At 38.1% G+C, this 25,793-nt stretch overlaps 1 protein-coding gene and 2 non-coding genes across 3 annotated transcripts in view; all 3 read right to left on the bottom strand.

The window, feature by feature from the left end:
- Positions 1-215: 215 nt before the first annotated feature.
- Positions 216-25,793, bottom strand: part of LOC126236434 (poly(A)-specific ribonuclease PARN-like) — a 307,678-nt gene continuing 282,100 nt past the window's right edge. Inside the window, exon 14 of the mRNA XM_049945737.1 lies at positions 216-837. Coding sequence (XP_049801694.1) covers positions 755-837 — 83 coding nt within the window. The 3' untranslated portion in view covers positions 216-754. The remainder of the gene's footprint in view (positions 838-25,793) is intronic.
- Trnat-ugu (transfer RNA threonine (anticodon UGU)) lies at positions 18,204-18,278 on the bottom strand. Its single transcript has one exon. It is a non-coding gene; the product is annotated as a tRNA-Thr (tRNA).
- Positions 18,644-18,718, bottom strand: Trnat-ugu (transfer RNA threonine (anticodon UGU)). The gene has a single exon. It is a non-coding gene; the product is annotated as a tRNA-Thr (tRNA).

A 25,793-nucleotide genomic window follows, 5' to 3' on the forward strand; every position in this document is an offset into this window, starting at 1 on the left:
TATGTAACCTGGCAGTGACACAACATGCAGAAGTTACTTTCTTCCTTACATTGTACACACCAGGATAGTTTGACCTAGCTTAATGTTTTGCACAAACTGAGCATAACACAGGAGGGATTAAGGAATGAAATAGAACCTGAAAACACTAATAACAGATATGCAAGTGGACTATATGCACAAACAACATTAACTACTTTGGAAAATCTGTTTAATTCTAACTGAAACTGTTTATACAATATCCATTATTTCAGAGGATACAACATGTGAACAATTTGTTGTTACAGTATTGCTACCAACATGAAACAAAAACACTGTCTACATTTATGTAGTGAAATATGGAAAGTAAACATTCAACAGGGTGATATTACTTTCCTGCAATGTTGGAGATTTAGTAATATTAGAGATTAATTGATGCTTACACTACTGTACTCAGCTGATGACTTATTTATGACAAGTTTAATATGGACATTGTTCTTTCCGTTACTGGAGAAGGTGGTATCAGACAAAAGGTCTTCTGTCTCTAAAACTAGAACAATACAACTTCACACTTTTAAAAAACATAAAATTCTTTATAAAAGTAGAAGTAAAAAGTTCACGAATAGAAAATATCTTAATCAGATTGACATATAATCATTAATCTGATTCTGTTGTTTCATAACAGTATAAAATGTCAAGAACAGTACAAAACTACATCAAACACTTTAAGAAAAACCACTTTTATTGTCCACTGCAAGGTTCTGTTGTTAGGAAAATCTCATTCCCAAGTTTCATTTTCTTCAAATATTTTCTCAAGTTTCAGTTTCTTGCTTACATTACTATCCGAATCCTTACGATCATCTGAAACCATAAAAAAAATAATAATAATAATAAAAAATTCACATATCATGAGCAAAAAATTATGTGGTTATAAGACTCTTTTCCTAAACGATACGAATATTAAAGAAAAATGTAATTTAAATAGTTTAAATTTTTGACATGAAGTACCAGTCAGTTTGAGCCAAAAATAAGTTATGCATACCTTTTTGGACTGTTATAGAAATAAGCAACTGCAATAACTTACTTCGTTTCGTGATTGTTACCAGCTGCCAACAGCATATGAGGAGATTGGGCAAGCAACAAAGGATGGTCTAAAAGTTTTTAACATAGCACACAGAACTTATTTCTGACAAAATGTAATACTTTTGAAAGTGTCATTTTTAAGTATCAGATACATGTTAATTGCTTCTTTCTATTTTGAAACTCAAATGTTGTCTCTTTTCTGACATTAAACAGTTCTTCCGTAGCATTTTTAATAATTAAAAAGATGACTGCTAAATTTAAGTGTGGCAGTGCATGGACTGGATATTATTTGTGCTCTGGGTGGGTAAAAGCTGACACAATTCTGTGAAAAATACACAAAGACACACTCAAAATTTCTAACTGAAGCATACAAGATTTCTCAAATTGCAAAGATCTTAATAGCATACGTCCACCACATATCACACACAGCTTTTGGAATGGCAAAGTTCTCCCTTTAATGGACATTACATCTGTTTATCATTCACCAAATTCCTATTTGAATGATTGTGGCTCAATAGTTTTTGAACTATTGCCAAGTTTTGCTGATATTTTTAAAAAATAGGTGAAACATCAGTCAGGATATATTTCAAAAGTTAAGAAGGAAGATTAAGAGTTTAACGTCCCATCGACAGTGAAGTCATTACGGACGACAAGCTCGGATTAGGAAATGGTGCAGAAGGAGACTGGCAGTGTCCTCTTCAAAGGAACTGTCCCGGCAATTGCCATGAGCAATTTAGGGAAATCGCAGAAAACCTAATTCAAGATGACCACATGTAGATCTCCAGAATGCGAGTTCAGTGTGCTAACCACTGTGCCACATCACTTGGTCAAAGACGATGAAGCAGTTTAAACAGTGGCTGACACAACACAAAGAGCACCAATGAAGCAAGTAATGGCCCCATCTGCAGAAAAAGTCATGGCTATCGTGTAATGGGATTTTTGTTGTGGTAATCGCACACTACATCCATAATGGCAGAAACATCTCTGACGAGAATTAAACTTCATTGCTAGAAAAGTAGAAGGCTGCTACTCAGTACTATTACCCACATCTTACAAAGGATAAAGTTATCTTCCATGATAATAATACTCTCTCATAACTTTTTGCTGCAAAAGTTGATTATCTTTGCTTCAAAGAATTTCCACGTCCATCATATTTGGTTCCCAGTGCCTACTTTTTATTTCCAAGCCTGAAGAGTTGGTTGAGTGGACAAACAACCACTCAATGGATGAATTAAATTTGTCTTTGTGGAACCCGGCAAACCTTGTTTTATTGACAGTATTAAAAGACTGGAAAGTCACTAAATTAAATTTACTGAATTTGAAGATGAACAGCTTATAAAACATATCTCTTAAATATCTTTTTTCTCTTAGGTTGAGAATATTTTGCTTGTGCCTCATTAATACGAACAACTCATTTTTTAAACTTGTTGTCTAGCATCCATAATGTACTTCTCTTGCTTTCCCATTTCAGACATCATGCCTCAGAGTATTCTGAGCTGTCAGTATATTGGCAGTAATAGTGGTCTGCCTATTTATTGCTATATCACAGCCTTCTATCATGCACGCTTAGTATGCAATCGTAAATCTTACAGTTACATGTCTACTGTCATGAACAAGTACACACTGCATGGAAAAGCTTTGAATGTCACGAACAATAGTAGGAGAAGACAAAATTCTTGACAGAATCAGAAAGCCATTAAGGAGGATTATTACATCTAATACAAATGCAACTTGCACAAAAGTGACTGCTGAGATTAATGTTTTTCTACATAAAGTGTCAATTAAAACAGCACTATAGAAAGTACAAAGAAAAAATTCTTGTGGTAGATCTGATAACCTTAAAACTCTGGTGAATCAGAGAAGCAAAAAAAGACGGTTCAGTGTTGTGAGAGACACAAACTTAAACTAACGATCACGAGTTTATTTCTTTGCAGTTTCTTACCACAAGACATGTTTAAATACACACAAAACTAGAAGAAATGACAAGGCAGATTCTATTCTTGCTCTTGCAAAACATATTGGAGGTTTTCTGGTAGTCCAGGGACATCATATTGTGGGTTTCAATAGATCTTATTACCAAAAAGAAAGAAGGGTAGCTCATTATCAAAGCAGTTTGGTCTCTCACACACATGAACATCTTCAGCTGCAATGCAATAGGTATACTTTCATGCAGTTTAGAAAAATGTTGTGGTTAGCTGCATCACGACAGAGTGTGAGGAATAGAGAACGCACACTGAGCCGCCTGTTCAGATTGTGACCTATGCACATCTGTGGGGTTATGCAAGCCTGGTTTCTCGAGGGAGACTTTTTTTTTTTTTAAGTTTCAAAAGCTTTCCAGGAAACTGACTCCTAATAAAAATAGTAGTTCACACTCATTACTCCATTCTACAATTTCATGAAATGTTTTGGTTGTCTCCTTCGACATGAAGCGGAACAATTCCAGCATTGTTACACTTTGGACTCGCTGCACAAATTATTGTGAAGTAGAATAATGACAGCATTGTTTCAGCTTTGGCGTGTTGTCATCCACTGCAGGCATATTGGAAACAATTCTGCAAGTTCCTTTTTTATTACTTTCCTCCAGCTGTAAACAATTCTACTAAGATGCTGATATATCCCCGAGACCTTTCCTTTCATGTTTCGAATGGCTTTTTACGCATCTAGCATTACTGCTGCAACATCATTTTTATTATTAGCTATCTACTTTTATGAGACTTCTCTTTATTTCCCTTACCACGTTTTCATTGTACCTAATCACATCTGCTTGGAGCCACTTTCCTAAAGTTTTGTTTGGTTCAGCATAAGTTTGTTTTACTTGAAACTCTTGCCATCTCTCCAACAGTTGCCTTGTTCCAACTGAGGTTTTAGTCTGCCTTGCATTTTTCATATCTGCATCATCATCTGTTGTCTGCCAAAGCACCTCTTTTATACTCTGTTGTTCGCTAAAGCACCTCTGTTAAATCATTTCCCTTTTACCTTCACTTTTTAATATGCAGGACTCCTTGGTAAATTTAACTTTGTTTGCTTCCAGATTTTTAAAAAGAATTCTGATCTCTATTCTTAAATTCCTGCCCGATATGTTTGCCTCTTTCTTTAGTTACGTACCTCTATTTGTACTCTGTATCTCACCGATTTATGACCCTTTGAATTTATAAATTGATCAAACGGTATCCTTATTATACTTGTTTTCTTCTGGAAGAATGTCTTCTTGGCAAATTCTAGCAGTTTATTACCTCTGGCACTTCTGGTATTGTTAAAAAGATTAGCTACCCACCAGTGAATCAGTCTTTAATTTCTGTCCCAATTTTTCATTCAAATGCATCATAGCTCCCTGCTGTGGAACATGCTTTGACCTAATTATTTCTACAGTTTTTCACAGAGCAACTACCTCATTAGAATGTGGGCATGTCAGTGCACAGATTTGAATAGGGATACCTTTACTTGTCTAGTTAGTATTGAATCAGCAAATGTTGCAATAATTTGAGAACCACTAGGTACCACCAACAAAAATAAAATAAATGCAGATGACAAACTGTAAAAACACCAGCTGTACTGCACAAGATAGACGGCAACAGGAATAATCAAAAGCATTGTTAAGAGTAATATAGAGAAATCTGCTGATGAACATGTAACATCAACAAAATGAGTAACAGTAAATGAAGACAAGAAACTGTTTTTTGCTCATGGTGTTCGCATTGCTTATAATGAAAAGAAAAGAAAGTCGGTAAAATTGGGTGTCGTGAAAATGCACCAAAATTGCCACTGAATTTAATGTCCATATTGTTGATGGACAGACCACCACTAGCAGTGTCACAACCTCTCACTACACGAGACCCTACAGAGAGGTTCACAATTAAACACAAGACACTGGATCAGAATTTCCTTCAATCCCCACCTTTCATCTCCCCTTCTTCCCGTTTGACAGCTGAATCCTTGCACTAAAAATTTCCTCATCATCCGGATGATGCCTCTGAATTGACTGCCACCTCAGAAGTGTTAGTTCTCAAAACATAATTGCTACTATCTACCTGGCATTTCCTTAAAATGTCAATTCAATACTATTAAAACATATAAAATGGGCATATATGCAATATTTGTATACCTGGGCCACTGAAACATGTCACTTCAAGGTCACTCTCCAAATGCTGTAAAGTTGGCAATGTAACTGACAAACAAGTGAGAAACGTGAGGCGCTGTGTCTTCTGAACCACTAACAGGACCGAATAAAAGTTGGTTCTGGCGTCGACGCTACCACGTTGCTGGCTTCCGTGTAAACATTGTACGTTACTGCGCGACAACCTGCTTTTGTGTTCTGTTATTGCCTTGACTACAGTTTCTGTTTATGAAAACAATGTCACCAAAATGATGTCATTCACCAAGCAATAATCCATTGTGCCATGGAGTGCCATTAAATAGTCAAGCTTTGGAATTTCTATGAAGGACGCATGAGTTTTGTGAGCTCATGGGCATGCGTCGATTTCCGCCAATAAAGTTTTAGATTGTTTCTGGAAAACTCTAGGACTCGGTCAAAGAACAGTTATAAGGAAAGGGATGCTACTTCAAGACTTACAAGACACTGAAATAAGCAGTCTGGAAGAAAGCCCCTGTGGGAAAAACAGTGTGTTTTTAAGTACCCCTGGAAAGGAAAAAAAAGGCAGCCTTGTCCTGTTACAGATATTGATTCTTTCCCACCCAATGCAATTCGTTGACACATATACGGATATTACGAAAGGAAAGAATACCCCACAATAGCAAAGTTGCTAATTTCTTTAAAAGAAAGTGAACTTTTCTCAGTGGGGAAAACATCACTTAAGATGGTGTTAAAAAGTATGTGCTTCCATTTTAAAAAGTTAGATGGACGAAAACTGTTACTCGAAAAAGCTCACGTCGTTCCAGCTCATACCACTTTCTTACACAAAATTGTAGGAAAGGACATACATTCAGTCATATGGTTGGACAAAACCTGGATCAACATTGGAGTATCAGTTGAGAAATGCTGGACAAATGATACTCCGAATAGCAGCGGCCATCAGCCAACAGGAAGAGGATCCAGATTAATTGTGACCCATGCAGGATCTTCAAACGGCTTTGTGCCTGAAGGGCTTTCAGTTTTTCGATCAAGAAAAACCGGTGACTATCATGAGGATATGGACCACCTATGGTTTCTGCAGAGGTTTAAAAATTTGTTGCTCCAGTTTAGTGTTCTGACAGTGTTTGTGATGGACAATACACCATACCATTCTGTGATAAAACTCCCACCACTAGTGACTGTAAAGAAACTATGGTGCAGTGGTTGCAGGTGAGAGACATTGCTGCGGACATGAGCATGACAAAGCCGTTGTTATACTCGCTTGTAAAACAGAATAAGCCTGTGATGCCTAAATACCTTGTGGATGAAATTGTAAGTGAACTGGGTCACTTGGTAATTAGGCTACCGCTTTATCACTGCCATTTTAATCCATTTGAATTGTTGAAATGAAGTCAAGATGTACATTAGAAGTACCAACAAGACGTTTACTTTAACAGAAGTGGAACGGCTGCCACGTGAATGTCTTGCTGCTGTAGACGCTACCTCTTGGAGGAAGAAAGTAGACCATGTTGCTAAACTCATAAGAGAAGCACAGGCTATAGACGGGATTATAAATGAAAATGAACAATTAATGGTTTCTCGTAATAATGATGATGATGTCAAGGATGATAATGAAGATAATGGTTTTGGTACCGATTCCAATGAAAGTGAAGGAGAACTGGATGGAATTGCGCCACTACATCATAAATTGGTGAGTGTAAATGTATACAGAATTAATTCTTTATCTCTGCAATCAAGTAGGCTAGGCGTGTTTTGCTTTTAACAATTTGGAACAACTATTCGTGGATATTGTCATTAACTTCATGTGTTGTTATTTCCCTGTTTCATATATTATCAAACACTTAGTCTCCGTCGTCATTCTCTCCATTGTTAGAAAAATGTGCTATGTTGTACTTACGTATAAACGTTAATTGTAGCTTACATTTACAAAAAGTACTTTGGAGTTGTGGGCGTGTGCGGTGGCAGCATAGCCAACTATACGTGAGCTGTCAAGTGAAATATGTCACCACCCCGGGTATAGTTACAATATTATGAGAAGGCAAGTTGCTACCATATAGAGGAGATGCTGGGTCACAGATAGGCACAACAAAAAGACTCTCACAACTAAAGCTTTCAGCCACTAAGGCCTTTGTCGACAATAGGTACGAGCATGCATGCATGCATGCACGCGCCTACACGCACACACACACACACACACACACACACACACACACACACATACACACACACAACTGCAGTCTCAGGCAACTGAAACCACACTGCAAGCAGCAGCATTAGTGCATGAGGGGAGTGGCGACTGGGTGGGGGTAAGGAGAAGGCTGGGGCAGGGAAAGGAGGGATAGTGTGGTGGGGGTGGTGGCCAGTGAAGTGCTGCAGGTTAGATGGAGGGCAAGGAAGGGAGGGGAAAGTAGCGGAAAAGGAGAGAAATAAAGAGATTGGGTGTGGTGGTGGAATGATGGTTGTGTAGTGCTGGAATGGGAACAGGTAAGGGTCTGGATGGGTGAGGACAGTGACTAACAAAGGGTGAGGCCAGGAGGGTTACGGGAACGTAGGATGTATTGCAGGGAAAGTTCCCACCTGTGCAATTCAGAAAAGCTGGTGTTCGTGGGGAATATGTTTGGCAGCGTGTTCAGCAACAGAGTGGTCCACTTGTTTCTTGGCCACAGTTTGTCAGTGGCCATTCATGTGGACAGACAGCTTGTTGGTTGTCATGCCTACATAGAATGCAGCACAGCAGTTGCAGCTTAGCTAGTAGGCCACATGACTGCTTTCACAGGTAGTCCTGCCTTTGATGGGATAGGCAATGTTAGTGACTGGACTGGAGTAGTAGGTGGTGGTGGGAGGATGTATGGGACAGGTCTTGCATCTAGGTCTATTACAGGGGTATGAGCCATGAGATAAGGGATTGGGAGCAGGGTTTGTGTAGGTTTGTGTAGGTTCAGCAGACCACAGAATACCACTGTGGGAGGGGTGAGAAGGATAGTGGGCAGAACATTTCTCATTTCAGGGCATGAGAGGTAATCAAAACCCTGGCGAAGAATGTAATTCAGTTGCTCCAGTCCTGGGTGGTACTGAGTTATGAGGGGAATGCTCCTCTGTGGTCTGATAGTGGGACTTCGGGAGGTGGTGGGAGACTGGATAGATAAGGCATGGGAGATCTGTTTTTGTACAAGGTTGGGAGGATAATTACGGTCAGTGAATGCTTCAGTGAGACCCTCAGTATATGTCCAGAGGGACTGCTTGTCACTGCAGATGCAACGACCACGGGTGGCTAGGCTGTACAGAAGGGACTTCTTGGTATGGAACGGGTGCCAGCTGTCGAAGTGGAAGTATTGGTGGTGATTAGTAGGTTTGATATTGACGGAGGTACTGGTGTAGCCATCTTTGAGGTAGAGGTCAACATCTAGGAAGGTGGCTTGCTGGGTTGAATCCTGGTCCTACCAACACACCTAGTCTTTTTATTTCTGTCCTTTTCCACTACATCCCCCCCCCACATCCTGCCCTCTGTCTAACCTGCAGCACTTCATTGTCCAGCCCCCCCCCCCCCCCCCACATACTATCCCTCCTCCTCCCTGCCCCAGCCTCCTCCTTACCCCCACCCAGTTGCCACTCCCATCAGGCACTGGTGCTGCTGCTCACAGTGTGGGTTTAGTTGCCTGAGACTGCAGTCGTGTGTGTGTGTGTGTGTGTGTGTGTCTCTATTGTTGATAAAGCTGTAATTGTGAGTGTCTTTTTGTTGTGCCTATCTGTGACTCAGCAGCTCCGCTATATGGTGAGTAGCAACTTTCCTTCTCATAATATTGTTACATTCCATCCTAGATTTTCCAATATTTGTAGTTAACTGCAGATAGTAAGCATCACTATCTGAAAACTGGGGCACAGCATACTCTTCCTCCTATGAACATCTGATTAATTCTGAAAAATCTCATTTTAACTTTAGTGCATGTGATGCTCTCATTACCCTATTTAGAAAGAGGATAATCAATACTTAAAAAGCTGAGCTGTGTAGGCTATATGCCCTAGTAAAATTACACTGTCAAATCCTGAGCCCAACTACAGGGAAGTCTGTAGTATGCAATAGTTGAGCATACATTTCAAAAATGGACACTACTGCATAATAGCTGTAAACAAAGCATAGGACAACAGGTAGGGATATGCTGAAGAAACACAATTGGCATCAAGGTGGATGTGCTGTAAGTCTTCGACAACTCCTGCAGCTGAATATTATTGAACAATCTCTCATGTATTGTAAAGTAATTCTAGTCATATGTACAGGCTATTAGTGGTACCAAAATTAACATCTAGACCCTTATGCTCGAGATGGGATATGGAATTGAGGGTGCAAATCAAAAGTGGAAATGCTGACCTCTGTTTTCAAATGTTCATTTACAAATGAAAATTCTCAGCAAAAATATAATAAGGTATCTCGAACAGAAGAACCTCCTCCATGTCAACCAGCATGGATCCCAAAATCATCAATCATGTGAAACTCAACTCCTGAATGGCAGGATATCAAGGCAGTCAAGTAGATACTGTATTTCACCATTTTCAAAAAGTATTGGACTGAGTACCATACCTATGCTTATTGTCAAAAGCACATTTGTAAGGGGTATAAAGACAGGATTGAGGATTTCGTGGTAGGATGGATGCAGCATGTTATCTTGGATGGAGAGCTGTCAACAAAGTAACTTCGAGTGTGCCCCACGGAATGGATATTACTGGTGTTGTATACAATATTTATAGTAACCCCACACTTTTTGTAGATGACAATGAAAAATTTTCCTTGGCTCTAGTTCCTGTGATACACACTAGGTGGAAGTATTTCATACTGGTGGATTAAGAGAAAAAGATACATTTTAATTAGATATACTCAAAACATTGAAAATATATTTCAGTTTTTTTTATGTTAGTTACATTTTAAGAGTTCTAAATTGCTGGAAGAATATCTTGCAGATGGTTGGGTCTGAAGAGAATCATGTGGTGGCTGCCTGAGATCATAATTTTTTAGCTTGCCTCTTGTAACAGAGTTCCGGAGCATCCCTAAACAAAGACCAAAAGTAATCTGCAAGCATTACTTCATTCCAATGGCTCTGATATTTTTGTTCCATAACAGAAATGTCCTGTTGGAATCGTTTTCCATGTTCATCACTTACAGCTCCACAATTGGAGGGAAAAAGTCTAGGTGGGAATGGATAAAATGGATTTTAAGAGACATGTTGCATCCAGGATTATGGTATTTTTACAGGAGCATTGTCACCAACTGAGTGTAGTTATCATCTCTTTTGTTGCCTAAAAATCCATGAACAGCTCCCTTGAAGGATTCCCAAGCTTCCTTTCCTTTCCCCTCCAAAACCTGGTCAAATGCAGGATCCTTTGCAAGTTCTCAACTTTGTAGCCCAATAAAAATACATTTCTTAACTTTTGCATCACTTGATTTTGGAACTTTCTGGTTCAGTCCAATAAAAATTAAGTTGGTTGCTTGACTATTTTTAAATACTTTAATTTTTTATATGTGATTACCCAAAGTGAGAGGTTCAAAATAGTTTTTAAAAGAATTTTACCTATCACCTTTACTGAATGGTGGCTGTTTTCGTTTGTAAGCGCACGACGCTGTTTCAGTTTAGAGACGTTAGCAAAAATATGAATCTCTCTGCACTGGGTTAAGTTACAACATTGCAACTGACATTATAAGTGTCCTCTACAACATTGTCTATTACACAAAATACCCTAAATTCGAAAATAACCAGTCAAAAAGACCTCCAAAGTTTGGTATCCAAATTTTCAAAAATCCACATTTTAGGTCCAAAAATAACAAACAAGGAGTGATTTATGAGAGTCTATTTTTTCCTATAGTTAGATATCACACACTACTAGCATCATTTATAGCAAGAACAGTTACAAATGTTTCCATATTTTTTTATTAATTTTTGAAATTTGAAAATTTTCATGTTTTACAAAGTCTGGGGTCAATTATCTCAGATGGAACTCAATATAAAAGCATGATTTTTGCACAGTTTGTACACCAATATGATAGCAAGGTACTGTAAAAATTTCAACATTGATATCTCAAAGATAGGAACTTTTGAAAATGAAGAGATAATTCACATTGCTCTACAACTGATCTTATGGCTGTTGCCTATTCATGTGTGATATTGGTGGGATATAATCCATTATTATTGAAGTAAGGTATTGAATTACATACAAAAAGTGGAAACATCACTGAAATTAACATTTATATTATTTTGGCATACTTAAAATAAATATTTTCAATTAACATCCTCCGAGAAGCAGCTGTTCCTAAACCTGGTGGTAAATATTAAGAACACTTATTTCTTCAGACAGCTTCTGTGATATGGAATAAGACCTCCCAGTTGCTGTGGTAAGTTGAAGCACAAAAAATTAAAATTTTCAAATTTCAAAAATTCATAAAAAGTTAAGGAACATTTGTATGTGTTCTTGCTCTAAATGAGGCTAGTAGTGTGTGATACCTAACTATAGGAAAAAAATAGACACTCATAAATCACTCCTTGTTCATTATTTTTGGGCCTAAAATGTGGATTTTTGAAAATTTGGATACCAAACTTTGGAGGTAATTTGGACTGGTTATTTTTGAATTTAGGGTATTTTGTGTAATAGACAATGTTGTAGAGGACACTTTAACCCAGTGCAGAGATATTCAAATTTTCGCTAATGCCTCCAGACTGAAAAATCATCGCGCGCCTACAAATAAAAATGGCCGCCATCCAGTAAAGGTGCAAGATAAATTATTTTTAAAAAAATTGTTGTGAACTTCTCTAATATAGGGCAGTCACATATAAAAAAATTAAAATATTTAGAAATGGTCAAGCAACCATCACTGGACCACTTCATAAGGATTGACCCTTCTCTCCTATGTATACTTAAAGACTCAACCTTCTTGGTTCAAACTTTTGACCAAATTTTTCATCAAACCCAGCTTGATACGCAGGTGTGGAAGGAGGACATCCTTTCGTTCCACGAGAGGTTCGGCAACGACATTTTGCTCACAAGTGTAAGATTTCTTGCACGTCAGTCTGCTTTAATGTAATGTGATTTCCTATCCCTTCTGTCCCACATACATAAGAACCAGCAATGTTCTGTGTAACCCAGTTGCATTCCTAAGAGTATGGCAATGATTTTTTGATCATTACACATTTTCCATTTGTGTTCATAATATTTGATTGAGTCCAAGAGGGCTGTCAAATCTGCTTATGTCTCCTTCATGTGAACTGCATAACGAACAGGAATAGCTGGAAGATGGTTGCCATTGTGAAGCAACACTGCTCTCAAACTAAGCTAGGAGGGGTCTATGAATAGCTTCCATTCAGTTGGATCATGGCCCAAATTCAAAGATTTCATCAAGCCATTAATGTTGCAGCAAACAACAATATTGTTTTTCTTCTGCAAAAAGGAAAGCAGTTCCATGTGACGTTTTCTGTACTGTGAAACTGTGACACCACTTTCCAGAAGTGAAATGTGCTGTAGTCTAGACCCAAGAACTTCTGCTTCTCTTTTGAAAGGTGAAGGTCTCTAATGAGAGCACTCAGTTCCACTTGACATAGTCTGTGTGATTTATCATCTTTTCCCTCAAAATCAGTGTCACAGGATGTAGAAGGCTTGTTTGGTTCATCTTCTTCTTCTTGTTCCACACTGTCATCATTTTCTACTTCAAACGCACAATTTTTGGGTGGAGTAGGAACTGGTAAACTATCTGAATGCAGAATGAGAATTAGCAGATCGAAGATTCGGGCACTGAACTGTTGTTCTTTACCTCATAGACAATACCGCCATTATAAGTGGAGTCAAGCAGAAATAGCAGTCATCTGTGGGTGTAGGTGTGTGTAGGCTCCCGCCAAACCATAGGTACAGCAAAAGCCATGGATTGTTTCTTATTTTTCAGTCATTCCTCAGTGTCACTGAACATGTGCTGCAACATATATGTGGAGCTCAAGACTTATCCTGGTCACCTACTTTCATACCAAAATAATGCTGATAGACAGGTTCCCAACTTCCATCACAATGGACAGTTTATATATATATACCACACCATTACATGGGAACTGTTCACTTGTGTGTCTGAAGTTGGTACTGTGATAAAGCAATAAAGAAATTGAATAGCATCCCTGCAGTCAGATGTTAATTTACTTGTAACTTCAAGGTCATAAGTTTGTTTGACGCTTGGGAAAGTGTCGCAGGGATGCTAAAGAACCTGAACTGGCTGATACTTGAAGATAGATGCAAACTATCCTTAGAATGTCTACTCACAAAGTTTCAAGAACCGGTTTTAAATTTCATATTATGACCCTAGCAATATACTATAAACCCTACGTATCACACTTGTAGAGATAAGACAAGATTAGATTAATTAGAGAGGCATTCACATAGTCATTCTTCCCATGTGCTGTATGTGACTGGAAATGGAAGACACCCTGATAACAACACAAAGCACTCTCTACTGTGCACTTCACAGAGGTTTGCAGATTAAGGATGTAGACGTGAATATCCATCATATGTGGGTGAAATATGAACAAAGGGCAACTGCTATGTTGTCTGTTCAATTCCAGCCATTGCTCTCATGACCCAGTGAAGGCTGATTTAACCAAGTTTCAAACAGTGATGATACCAGTTTACGGGGCAAGTGGGGCAGTATTTCAGAAATAGTGTAATTTGTGAAATGGTTACACACTTATATGGTGGAAGTACATCATATGTGGACTAATGATAGCATTATGAGTATTTCACAGCTCTACAAGCCAGTGAGCCCCAACATTGATACTGATGACAAGGGTGTCTAAAGAAAAACCAACATTAACAATGGAATAGCTTACTGTTCACATAAGTCAGAAGGAGATAAATTCCAGATCTACCTGAATAGCTCAACCAACTATACTGAAGTGTTGCTTGGGTCTGAAACATCTACATTACATATGCACATTGTTAACTGTGTACCGATTGAAAATACTTTATTTTTCCAAACAGTATATTAAAACAAGACTGTGGTTGGGTGGCAGCAAGCAACACTGTTCAACAATTCGTATCCCTGACCATGAGATAGTTAGGAAGTTGCAAAGAAACATCACCAAGAAATGCAGTTACAATCATGCTGGAAAAACAACAGGCTGCGAGAGATATTTTGTGGGATTACAAAATGCATATAATTCTCCATATAATCAATATTTTTTTCAGCATTACAATCCTGATTAACAGGCTTTATTATAAAGAGAAACTACATTACTGTTACCGAGGTCCCAATTACAGGCATTTCAACAGCTCTTTTCAGACGAAGTCCAGCAACAGGGACCTTTAATCTTTAAAACATTCAATACTATGTCCCATTTTGAGACAAGTCTTGATTAAAACAGCCTTCAGTGGTCATTCCAGAGATATAAATGACATCACTGATTTTCATTCCCATCCTGAACTGAGTAGAATCACTGGTGTTTTAATAGTTTCTAGAGTTACGTAAATTACGCTGCCCTACTTTTCTTCACTTATCAAATCATCACTGATGAAAATCAGCAATCTGTCAGTCTCATCACAAAACAGAATCTGCATTTCATTCTGATTCATTATTTCAGTGAACTAAATAATGCACAATCATCCAGATGCATTTTCGGTATTTTTTTAAACAGTCTATCTCTTTATCTTAATTTTCTCATTTCCTTTGTTGGTACCCACTGGAGTTTCTCGAAAGCTCTCTCTACCCAATACATAAATATCTACATCTACTTGTATACTCTGCAAACCATTGTGAAGTGCATGGCAAGAGGGTACATCCCATTGTACCAGTCATTTTGATTTTTTCCCATTCCAGTCACATATTGAGCAAGGGATGAATGATTCTTTAAATGCCCTGGGTGTGCTGTAATTAATCTACTCTTGTCCCTATGATCCCTATGTGAGTGATAAGTAGGATATTGTGGTATATTCCTAGAATCATCATTTAAAAGCGGTTCTTGAAACTTTGTATGTAGGCTTTCTTGGGATATTTTACATCTACCTTCAAAAGTCTGCCACTTCAGTTTCTTCACCATCTCTGTGTCTCTCTTCCATGGGTCAAACAAACCTGTGAGCATTTGTGCTGCCCTTCTCTATATACATTCAATATCCCCCGTTAGTACTATTTGGTTCAGGACCCACACACTTAAGAATGGGTTGCACAAGTGATTTGCAAGCAATCTCTTTTGCAGACAGATTGCATTTTCCCAGTTTTCTACCAATAAATCACTTTCTGACACCTGCTTCACCAAAGACAGCCTATGTGATATTTCATATCTCTACAAAGTGTTACACCCTGGTATTTGTAGGAGCTCACCGATTCCAACTGTGACTCACTGATGTGACAGTCATACAATATTACATTTTTTCAATTTGCACACAGCACGACTTTACATTTCTGAACATTTAAAGCCAGTTGCCGGTCTCTGAACCAGTTTGAAATCTTATAAATATCTAACTGAATAATTTTGCAGCTTCTTAGAGACAGTACTCGCTATAGATAACTGCATCATCTGTAAAAAGTCTAGGCTACTATTAATATTGTCCCCAAGGCCATTAATACACAACATGAACAGCAAGGGTCCAACACAGTTCCCTAAGACACACTTGAAGTTACTTCTACATTTGATGATGATTCTCCATCAAAGACAAAATGCTGCATCCGGTTGACCAAAAAATCCTCAGTCCAGTCACAATTTTTGCTATATACCCCTATATGATTGTACTTTAGACAATAAACATAGATGTAGTGCTGCGTCAAATAGTTTTTGGAAATTGAGAAATACTCCACCTACCTGACTGCCTTGATCTAAAGATTTCTGTATGTCATGTGAGAAAAGAGCAAATTGGATTTTGCATACTTATTTCACTCATCATCTCAGTGATATAAGGATTTAATTGGGGCAATTCTCTCGGGTTTTCCTTTGCTACCCTCAATTTCAGTACCTCTCATTCACAAGTGACTACACACTGACTTTGGTGCCACTAACAGCCTTTACCTATGACCAGAATTTATTTGGGTTTTGTGAAAGATCATTTGATAATATTCTGCTGTGGTAGTCATTGAATATTTCACACATTTCATTCAGCACCTCTCTAACTAAAGCCCTAAGCTTTGTTTTACATGTATTATGCAGTAGTCTCTGCTTCTTTAGAAGTTTTTCAACAATGGCTTTATGCCATGGAGGGTACCTCCCATAATGAACTGTTCTAATGAGTACACATGTAACCAGTGCATGGTCAACTATTCTTGTAAACTTGAGCCACAGTTCTTTTACATGCTCCTGTCCTGTGCTGAACATTTCAAGTTCCTCATAATGATATGACACTACTACTTTTTTATCTAGTTTACTGAAAACATATCATTCTTTGGTAATCATTGTTGTTGCAACTACATCATGGTCATTAAAACCAGTTTTGACGTGGACATCCCAAAGAGGTCAGGTTTATTTGTTGCCATTAGATCTAATACATTTCCTTCATGAGTGGGTTTCAAGGTCGTTTAGTGAGGTTTCACAGATTGTCTTGTCATGCCCACCACTAACAAAACTGTCGTTTTCTCAATTGATTGTTGTATGATTAAAGTCTCCACTGATGGCTGCAGTATGATTGGGAACTTACATGTAAGGGAACAGAGTTTTACTCTAAAAGTTTTTGGTTACCTTCATAGGAGAGTCTGATGGGTGACAGAAGGATCCAATTACCATTTTATGCCCACTCCTGATACTGAGCCTTGCCCAAGCAATCTAGCACGCAGCTTTAATTTCTATCTCAGTGGAATTGAGTGTCTAATGTGACAAATACACCACCTCAATTTCCTATAAGCCTATCTTTTTGATCAACACTTAAATTCTCTTAAAAAATCTTACAGCTGTCAATTTCAGGTTTCAACCAGTTTTCTGTACCTAGCATTATGTAAGCTCCATTTCTTTTCAGGAGTGCTGCAAAGGAAGCTAACTACTAAGATTTTAACACTCTTGCCTGTAGGGGGCATTATTCTTGACCTTACACTTATACTTCTGGATGTCCCACAGATGTCATTATCTGGACTGGATAGAGAGTTGCCCAAGCTAAAAATCCTCAATGTGCCCACGCAATTAGCTTCCTGGCTAGCAGCCTCTGATGTGTAGTACAAACCTGATCCACTTAGGGGTACACTAGTTTGACCCATTTAGGAGAACACTACAGTTCTCAGTCCTATGATGCAAATCCAGAAAGTCGCAGCCAATCTTGTCACAGAACCCTAAAGGTCTCTTGTTCAGCCCTTCCACTTGACTCAGATTCAGGGGCCACAATCAGTTTTAAGTACAATACCACAAACTGTGAGCTTTGTTGAAACTCTGTGAGCAAGGCCAGTCTTCTTAACATTCTCTGCCAGTCGCTGGAATGACCCAAATATGATCTCAGAGCTTGATAACAGGCACTGTTCGTCCCAACATGTTCCACAATCAGCAGTTGTTACTCCCTGTTCGATGCAATAGCTGTCACAATACCCCTCTTCAACATGTTGAATGAGGCCTTCCACGCATAAACACTGAGTGCACTTGGTGTTCCTCCCCTTGCTGCCATACAATTTTATGCCATACATTTGAACTGCCCTTTTGCGTTTGCCCCTCTTGACACAGGAGAAAGCATATTTCCCAAAACACGTGAAGTAAATCCCACTGGCTCAGTTTCAGTTAAAGTGAAAGACAGCAGGGATTGACGTAACACCCTGTGTCCTCCCTGGTCCCTCTCTAACCTGTACAGAATGCCTAGATCTGCCATTGAAATGCCATTCGCAGTCCAGGGGACGAGTAATGACAGATCCCGGATTTCCTGTATTAATCTCTTCATAGTTTTTCTTCTACACTGGATCTCACATTACAAATGCCTTGTTTATGGTATCAAAATTATATATGACGGTAGTATCTGTTCCCGAAAGAACACATACCGTAGATGACCATGCAACTTTGCTAGAAATGAAATGATAATTAAATAGACACCCTAGCTGCAAACAGGCATTGATATACTTCACTGGGGACATGTTGAAAATGTGTGCCCCGACCGGGACTCGAACCCGGGATCTCCTGCTTACATGGCAGACGCTCTAACCATCTGAGCCACCGAGGGCACAGAGGACAGTGTGTCTGCAGGGACATATCCCTTGCACGCTCCCCGTGAGATCCACATTCCCAACATGTCCACACCACTACATTCGTAGTGCGCCTAATAGATGTTTGCCCATCATACTCATTACTCGTGGCAGATTAATCTACCAAGTCCCGTACGAGTTCGGGCATAGCGTGTGCGTTCACACAGGAAGGTCAATGGCCGGGAAGCCAAATTTTAACTATATATGACGGTAGTATCTGTTCCCGAAAGAACACATGCCGTGGATGACCATGCAACTTTGCTAGAAATGAAATGATAATTAAATAGACACCCTAGCTGCAAACACGCGTTGATATACTTCACTGGGGACATGTTGAAAATGTGTGCCCCGACCGGGACTCGAACCCGGGATCTCCTGCTTACATGGCAGACGCTCTAACCAACTGAGCCACCGAGGGCACAGAGGATAGTGCGTCTGCAGGGACTTATCCCTTGCACGCTCTCCGTGAGATCCACATTCCCAACATGTCCACACCACTACATTCGTAGTGCACCTAATAGATGTTTGCGCATCATACTCATTACTCGTGGCAGATTAATCTACCAAGTCCCATAGTTAAAATATGGCTTCCCGGCCACTGACCTTCCTGTGTGAACGCACACGTTATACCCGAACTCGTATGGGACTTGGTAGATTAATCTGCCACGAGTAATGAGCATGATGGGCAAACATCTATTAGGCGCACTACGAATGTAGTGGTGTGGACATGTTGGGAACGTGGATCTCACGGGGAGCGTGCAAGGGATAAGTCCCTGCAGACGCACTATCCTCTGTGCCCTCGGTGGCTCAGATAGTTAGAGCGTCTGCCATGTAAGCAGGAGATCCCGGGTTCGAGTCCCAGTCGGGGCACACATTTTCAACATGTCCCCAGTGAAGTATATCAACGCCTGTTTGCAGCTAGGGTGTCTATTTAATTATCATTGGTATCAAAATTGCTTCCAATTACATGTTATATTATGTCACCCTTAACAAACTTTTGTTTTGCATGAAGAAGCTTGGGTGCACCTAACATAAATTAAGTTGTGAACTAACTGAAAAAATTTATTGTACGTAATCTCTTCCTTACCTTCAGCTATTGTCAGATGACCACCTTTAAAAAGAAACAAGCACATCTCCCACAAATTTTTTGATTTGTTATTTATTTATTTTTTTCCTGCAGCTGCGAAACTTTTCTTAAAGTGCCTCACATTAAGTGATTAGCAGCATCCCAATTTTAACAATTTACTTGAAATTATTTCTTCTGCCACAGCCTCAAATTTCAGGCAGAGTAACAATTACTCATTATGCATAATGATCAACTGATTTAAATGTCTGTAGTTTCTTTACAAGATACATTGAGGTGATACACAATGTGCAGTAATCCCTATAGCCAGACAGACACTTTGCGCTGTACTTCATGTAACAAATTACTGAATTTCCACCAACATTTAAACCTCTTCACTCTCTTTCATATGCCCTTAGATATTATGAGTGCCAGCTACAAGTCACATCTGAAAATAAACCTGCTGGCAATAATCATGTGTTAATTCTTAACTATGCATGGTGGAATGGAATTTATATTTCCTCACTTAGTATAAAGTAAAATAAAATTTCATACAGAAATATTACTTTGGAAATTAAACTTTAACACTGTATTGGTAACTTTTTTATCTTGTATCTGGCCATCTAGATTTAGTTTTCTGTAGTTTTCCTAATTCTCTTAAAGCAAATGCTAGAATGGTTTGTTTGAAAAGGAGATAACAGTCCTTCCCTAATTTAAGATTGTGTTCCACCTTCAATGATATCATCAAAGGGAGATTAAACCCTAATCTTTGTACAGTTTATGCATAATTATTGTTATACTACAAGGTTACTGGTATTGAAATAACTAATAAAAGCCCTGATAGTATAAACAGTGCCAAGAGCTGATATGACCAGCATTACAGTTCGTTGTGCACAAAGCTGTGTGCATGACATGTTCCAAAACTTGTTTATTAGATGCATACGTGAATAATATTTCTCAGAATTTCTGGGTTTGTTTAGTGCCTCAATAATATTCTTGCAGGCTCACATGTCAATTGTGGTTCAATATGAAATTGTTATTCAGCTGTAAAATCGATGTACCTAAGTCATACTCTTCACACAGTTACAATCCTACATAACAATAAAACCTGCCAAGAGTCATCATACCCAACCCAGTGGTGATCTCGTAACTTAGGTGAGACACCAACTAATGTCCAACTGAAATGAATAAGAAAGAACTGTATATGCTCCCATAGACCTAAAAAAATCAACATCATGACGGTTAGAGTAAAACTTTAAAGTTGAACTCCTGCTTATAGTCTTAGATTTTTCTGGCAACAAAAGTCAGGAATGGGGTTGACTTCTGACTCTGTTTGTCAACTACAAGAAAATTTCTAAGCCTCAATTTCCTGCTAAAATTTCGTATTTCAGGTGATATTGTCATTCTCATCACACAACTGTCAATCTGTTCAAGAAAGTAAGTGGCAACAGGCAGTGAACAGATATCAAATTTGGGCCTTTGCTTACGTATTAGATGAAAAATTGCAGCAAACTCAAATTTATTTTCATTCATAACATAAACTTCAAATAGTAATGTACGAATACTTTTGTCACCAAGTACTGCATTTGTAATAAATAAAGAAATACATACTGTTCATCTTTTGACTGGCAACAAAAGAAAATTATAACAATATTTATTCTAAATATAACATAAAACATAGTATAACTCAAGGGAAGATCAACACACAACTTTATTCAATAAAAACAATACATTGTGCTACGTTTTGGAAGATCATTTAAATTGGTATTATTCATATACCGTTTTTGCACCTAAATATGTAAGCCTGTTCATGTTAATATAAATACAAAGCCAATAGTAGATGATCCACACATACCACAACAGAGAGACAGAAACTGCAGTTGTTTGAACAATCCAACTATTGCAGTCCCTGGAGAGCATGCCTAACACTCACAGTACACTGCTATTTGTATGTACTTGTCCAGCTTAGTGCAGCAATTTCTCAAGATGATTCTTGAGAATTTGCCTATTTCTTAAGACCCCTGAACAAGAGCAAATACCATTCCTTGTGATTCACAATGTTTCTTCTGCTGAGCACACACACTACACAATTTGGTTGCTAGTATTCTCATAGCTGTAATGTACACACAATGTTGTTTAATTTCTGTTAGAGTCTTCCTCTTTTCTCATGACTGGCATCTTATACTGATGTCTAAATATTTGAGAGATAAGAACGATTTCCAGCTACTTGAAGACAAAATGAATGTGTATTATGCCTAATAAGTAAAGGTCAATAAACACTTTCATTGGTCAAACATTCATAAAACTCCTCCAGTTCTAATTTGTTCAATCATGCAACATTCTAAATCACTAATTCTGTGTTTATTATAAATGATTATCCAGAGAAAATAACTACAGGCATTAACAAATATCAGCAAAATACATACAGCAAAGACTGAACAGCACCTGGAAGAGACACGAAAATTGCACTCACTAAGCTGTCAAACATGTTTCAAACTAAACTGTCAAACACGTTTCAAACTACGCAAGCTGACTCTTGCTCAAGCATCATCTCATTGCGACTTTAAGATGAACTTTCAACCCTACAAGATAATTTGCAAGCTTCAATTTCCTGCCAAAATGCCTACCTACTTTCTTTCTTTTTGAAATACTGACTGTTAACATGGATTTTCTAAAATTTCATGTGTCAAAAGATGTTCTCATTCTTATGATTTGTATGGGATCTGCTCACGAGTGTGTGTGTGTGGGGGGGGGGGGGGGGGGCACAAGCTGAAGTGCATGAATCACCCCCCCCCCCCCAACAGCATAAGTTATGCTAAAATATAGTTGGAAAGTTCTAATATTCCACTACTAGAAACATTGTAAAAGAATATGTCCAAATAGACTGAGCCATTTAAACCACAGGGGTGAAATACCATTTTCAGTTCCTACAAGAATGGAACAGTGTTACTGAACTAATGAAAGCTAATGCGTGAGTGATATCACACAGAAGTTCTACACATAGTGAGGGTAAATGAAAGAGGAAATCAGACACTACAGTGGAAGTCAGTATACATCGACCAGACTTTTACTGGCAGAGCTCAATGTGACAATTGGATTGTTTGCTCTTTTTCTTTCTTTCTTTTAACGGTGTGTGTTATACGTGTACTATTTATTACAATAACAATTTACGGGGGAGGGAGTGTGAATACAGTTTTCAAAAGGAGATACTGAGAAAAGTATGCTAGCACACAATACAACATGATTAATATGTACATATGGAGATTCTTGTTCAAACATGTGCTACTTACAGAACCATTCTGCTTTACTAGTGCAGTAACAGTACTCAATGTCAGTAACAATATCTGTTAATTATAACATACACTTATAAATACATTTTTACAACTCTTTTGACAATGGAGCTATCAACAGATTCTTTCAGAAACTGCAAAGCTTCATGTACAAAGTTGTCTGCAATCTCCATTAAGGAAAATTTCAGTGCAGCACTGCAATTTCATGGGAAAATTAAGTGTGTCAGTATCATGATGATTATTGTAATAACCTGATGATGAATCATCCTATTAAAAATGGAGAGAGAGAAATGAGAGTAAAAATAATTAAAATAAACTGGTCATGACTGATAAATGTGAAGATATTTTCAGGAGCAGGAACAGTTTGCTTTAACAGTTTGTTACATAGCAGTAGAAACAAAGCTTGCAATATTTATGAGTACACTGCCTTTAATGAAATAGTTTTTAGTGACTAATATTTACTGATTTCCAGTGCTTATTTTAGCACACCAATGAACACTTTCAAAATAAAAATTAGTGCACAACTATAAATGTGAAGCCGCACAGCAGTGTAGCTAATTTGCAAAAAACAGAGCCAGTTACAAACAATAATCTTTTTTAGCACAGTGTCTAAGTATATGAAACTGTTAGTTATAAAATTGTAATGGTTAAACTTAAACAGAAAGCCAATTATGTTCAGAGAACACTTCACAACTGTCAACTTTAACTGTTCAAATTAGCTTTCACACAAATTTATTTTGATTTTCTACTTTTTGTTTAATAATGAAATCCACTTTCTTGCCAAACAAACGAAGTTCAGTTAGGTAATATTTGCTTTAAGGTTAAAGGTACTGTTAGTCTCAAGAGAAAAAGAAAAGCTTGTAATCCAAGATTGCCGACGTATGCAATGAGACACGCAAACATCTAAGTTAAGCAGGATGTATCCCATCAGCATATAAACAAATGTTAATGATTAATATTACATTCTATTCAAATAACACATGAGTCACAAACATCACATTCACTCAGGCATTTAATGGTGTGAGATGGGGGAAAAAAAGCATACTCTACTAACCACATAAAAGTGCGTGGAGGAGGGTACTTCCAGTATCACTCACTAACTGATCACCCCCTTCCCTGTTCCACTCGTGAATGGCGTTTGGGAAAATAATAGGAAGTCTCTGTATTAGCTATAATTTCTCGGATTTTCTCACTGCAGTCATTTTGCGAGATGTATGTAGGAAGAAGTAAAATGTAGTCTGACTCTTCCCAGAAAGTAATACCTCAAAATTTCAACAGTAAAGCTCTCCATGATACACATAACCTCTCTTGCAACATCTGCCACTGGAGTTTGTTGAAGATCTCTACAACACTCTCACACCAACTACACAATCTCGTGATGGATCGTGCCACTCATCTCCTCTATCTTTTCTATCAGTCCTATCTCGTAAGGATCCCAGATTGATGAACAATACTCACGAATCAGTCAAATATGTGCCTTGAAAGCCACTACCTTTGTAGATAAGTAACATTTCCTTAAGATTCTTCCTAAGAATCTCATTCTGGCATCTGCTTTTCCTACTATTTGTTTATATTCCACTTAAGGTTACTCTGGATAGTTATTCCTAGGTATTTTATGGTAGTTACTGTTTAAGGCAATTTGTCATCAACATTGTAGTTGTAGAATAATGGATTTCTTTTTGTATGTATGCGATTACATTTATTTACATTCAGGTTAACTGATGGAGGATTTATTATTCATCAATCCGCTGTATCATTCTGTGAATCGATACTATCTTCTGGAGTTCCTACTTTGTTATAGACAAACGCATCATCTGCGAACAATCTTAAGAGAGCTTACAACGATTTCTAGTATATTATTTATATACGCTGTAAACAGTAACAGTACCATCATACTTCCCTTGCATATTCCCAAAATTACCTTTACAGTGTCAATCTTGTTCCATTAAATGTGAAGTGTTGAGTTAGATCTGCAAGGAATTCTTGAATCCAGTTTCAAATATCTTCCAATACTTGGTAAGCTCAGATTTTTTTCACTGAATGGTATTAAATACCTACCTGAAGCCAGGGAATAAGGCATCAACCTGAGCACCATTGTCTACAACAGGGGTCTCCAAACTACGGCCCGCGGGCCGAAACCGGCCCACGAGGGCCAGCAAACCGGCCCGCGTTAGCTGGCCGGACATCCCCAGTATCCGGCCCACCAAATATTTGAGGTGGTACCTATACTGCCAACAAATGAGTTTCGAGGCCTATCGCGACCAATACACCGCAACATTGTCAGAGCTCTATCTTTACAAAGCGGAAGGTCATGGTTAAACTTGTGGCTATCCGCAATAAACAGACAGACCATTCTCCGTGCGATAGTGGGGGGAAAAAAAAAAAAAAAAAGGACGGTTAACAGACTAGTTTGGCGGAAACATTTTAAGTAAAAAAATTCTTTGCATTTTTTTCTACTCACGAGTCTGGTGCAAGTCTTTCAAATGGACGCTACTTCGGCGACTAGCCTTAGTAATCAACCATTATGGAAGATGCTTCTTAAGCAAGGTTTCACTTTCTTTTGATTACGTTGTAAATTACACATAGCAAGTAAATCGTATAAAATATTTTTATTTAAAGGCAATTTAAAGAAAATACAATACCTGGTGTACATAATGATATTGGATATTTTAGTTGTAACTGATGTATAAAAATAACTAGTTAATTTATATCTTGAAAACTCACAGCGTTAGAGTATTCACGTAAAGAAATTTAACATCTTAGTGATAATTAGTGACTTTTATGTAGCTGTAACTTTCCTTTCACAATAAGCTCCAGTTGTGGATCAAGTATACTGGTAGAGATAATCATCAGCGACTTCAAATGTTCATCACTTAATTTTGATCTGTAAGTACTTTTTGCATGTTTCATTTTGGAGAATGTTTTTTCACACAAATAAGTAGTGCCAAAAGCGTAAAAAAAAAAGCCACTGGCAAATTTATGTAAATTTGGAAGCTGTGTGGATGGAAGACACTTATAAAATTCCAGTAATGTTGACTTCGAATGTTTTTCTTTAAAAAAGTCGCTACATTGCAAATCAATAATTTCAAACTGAAGTTCTGCGGGTAATGCTTCTATATCGATGTCAAAGGGATTTTGAAA

Source organism: Schistocerca nitens, chromosome 2 (assembly GCF_023898315.1).
Source record: "Schistocerca nitens isolate TAMUIC-IGC-003100 chromosome 2, iqSchNite1.1, whole genome shotgun sequence".
Lineage (NCBI taxonomy): Eukaryota > Metazoa > Arthropoda > Insecta > Orthoptera > Acrididae > Schistocerca > Schistocerca nitens.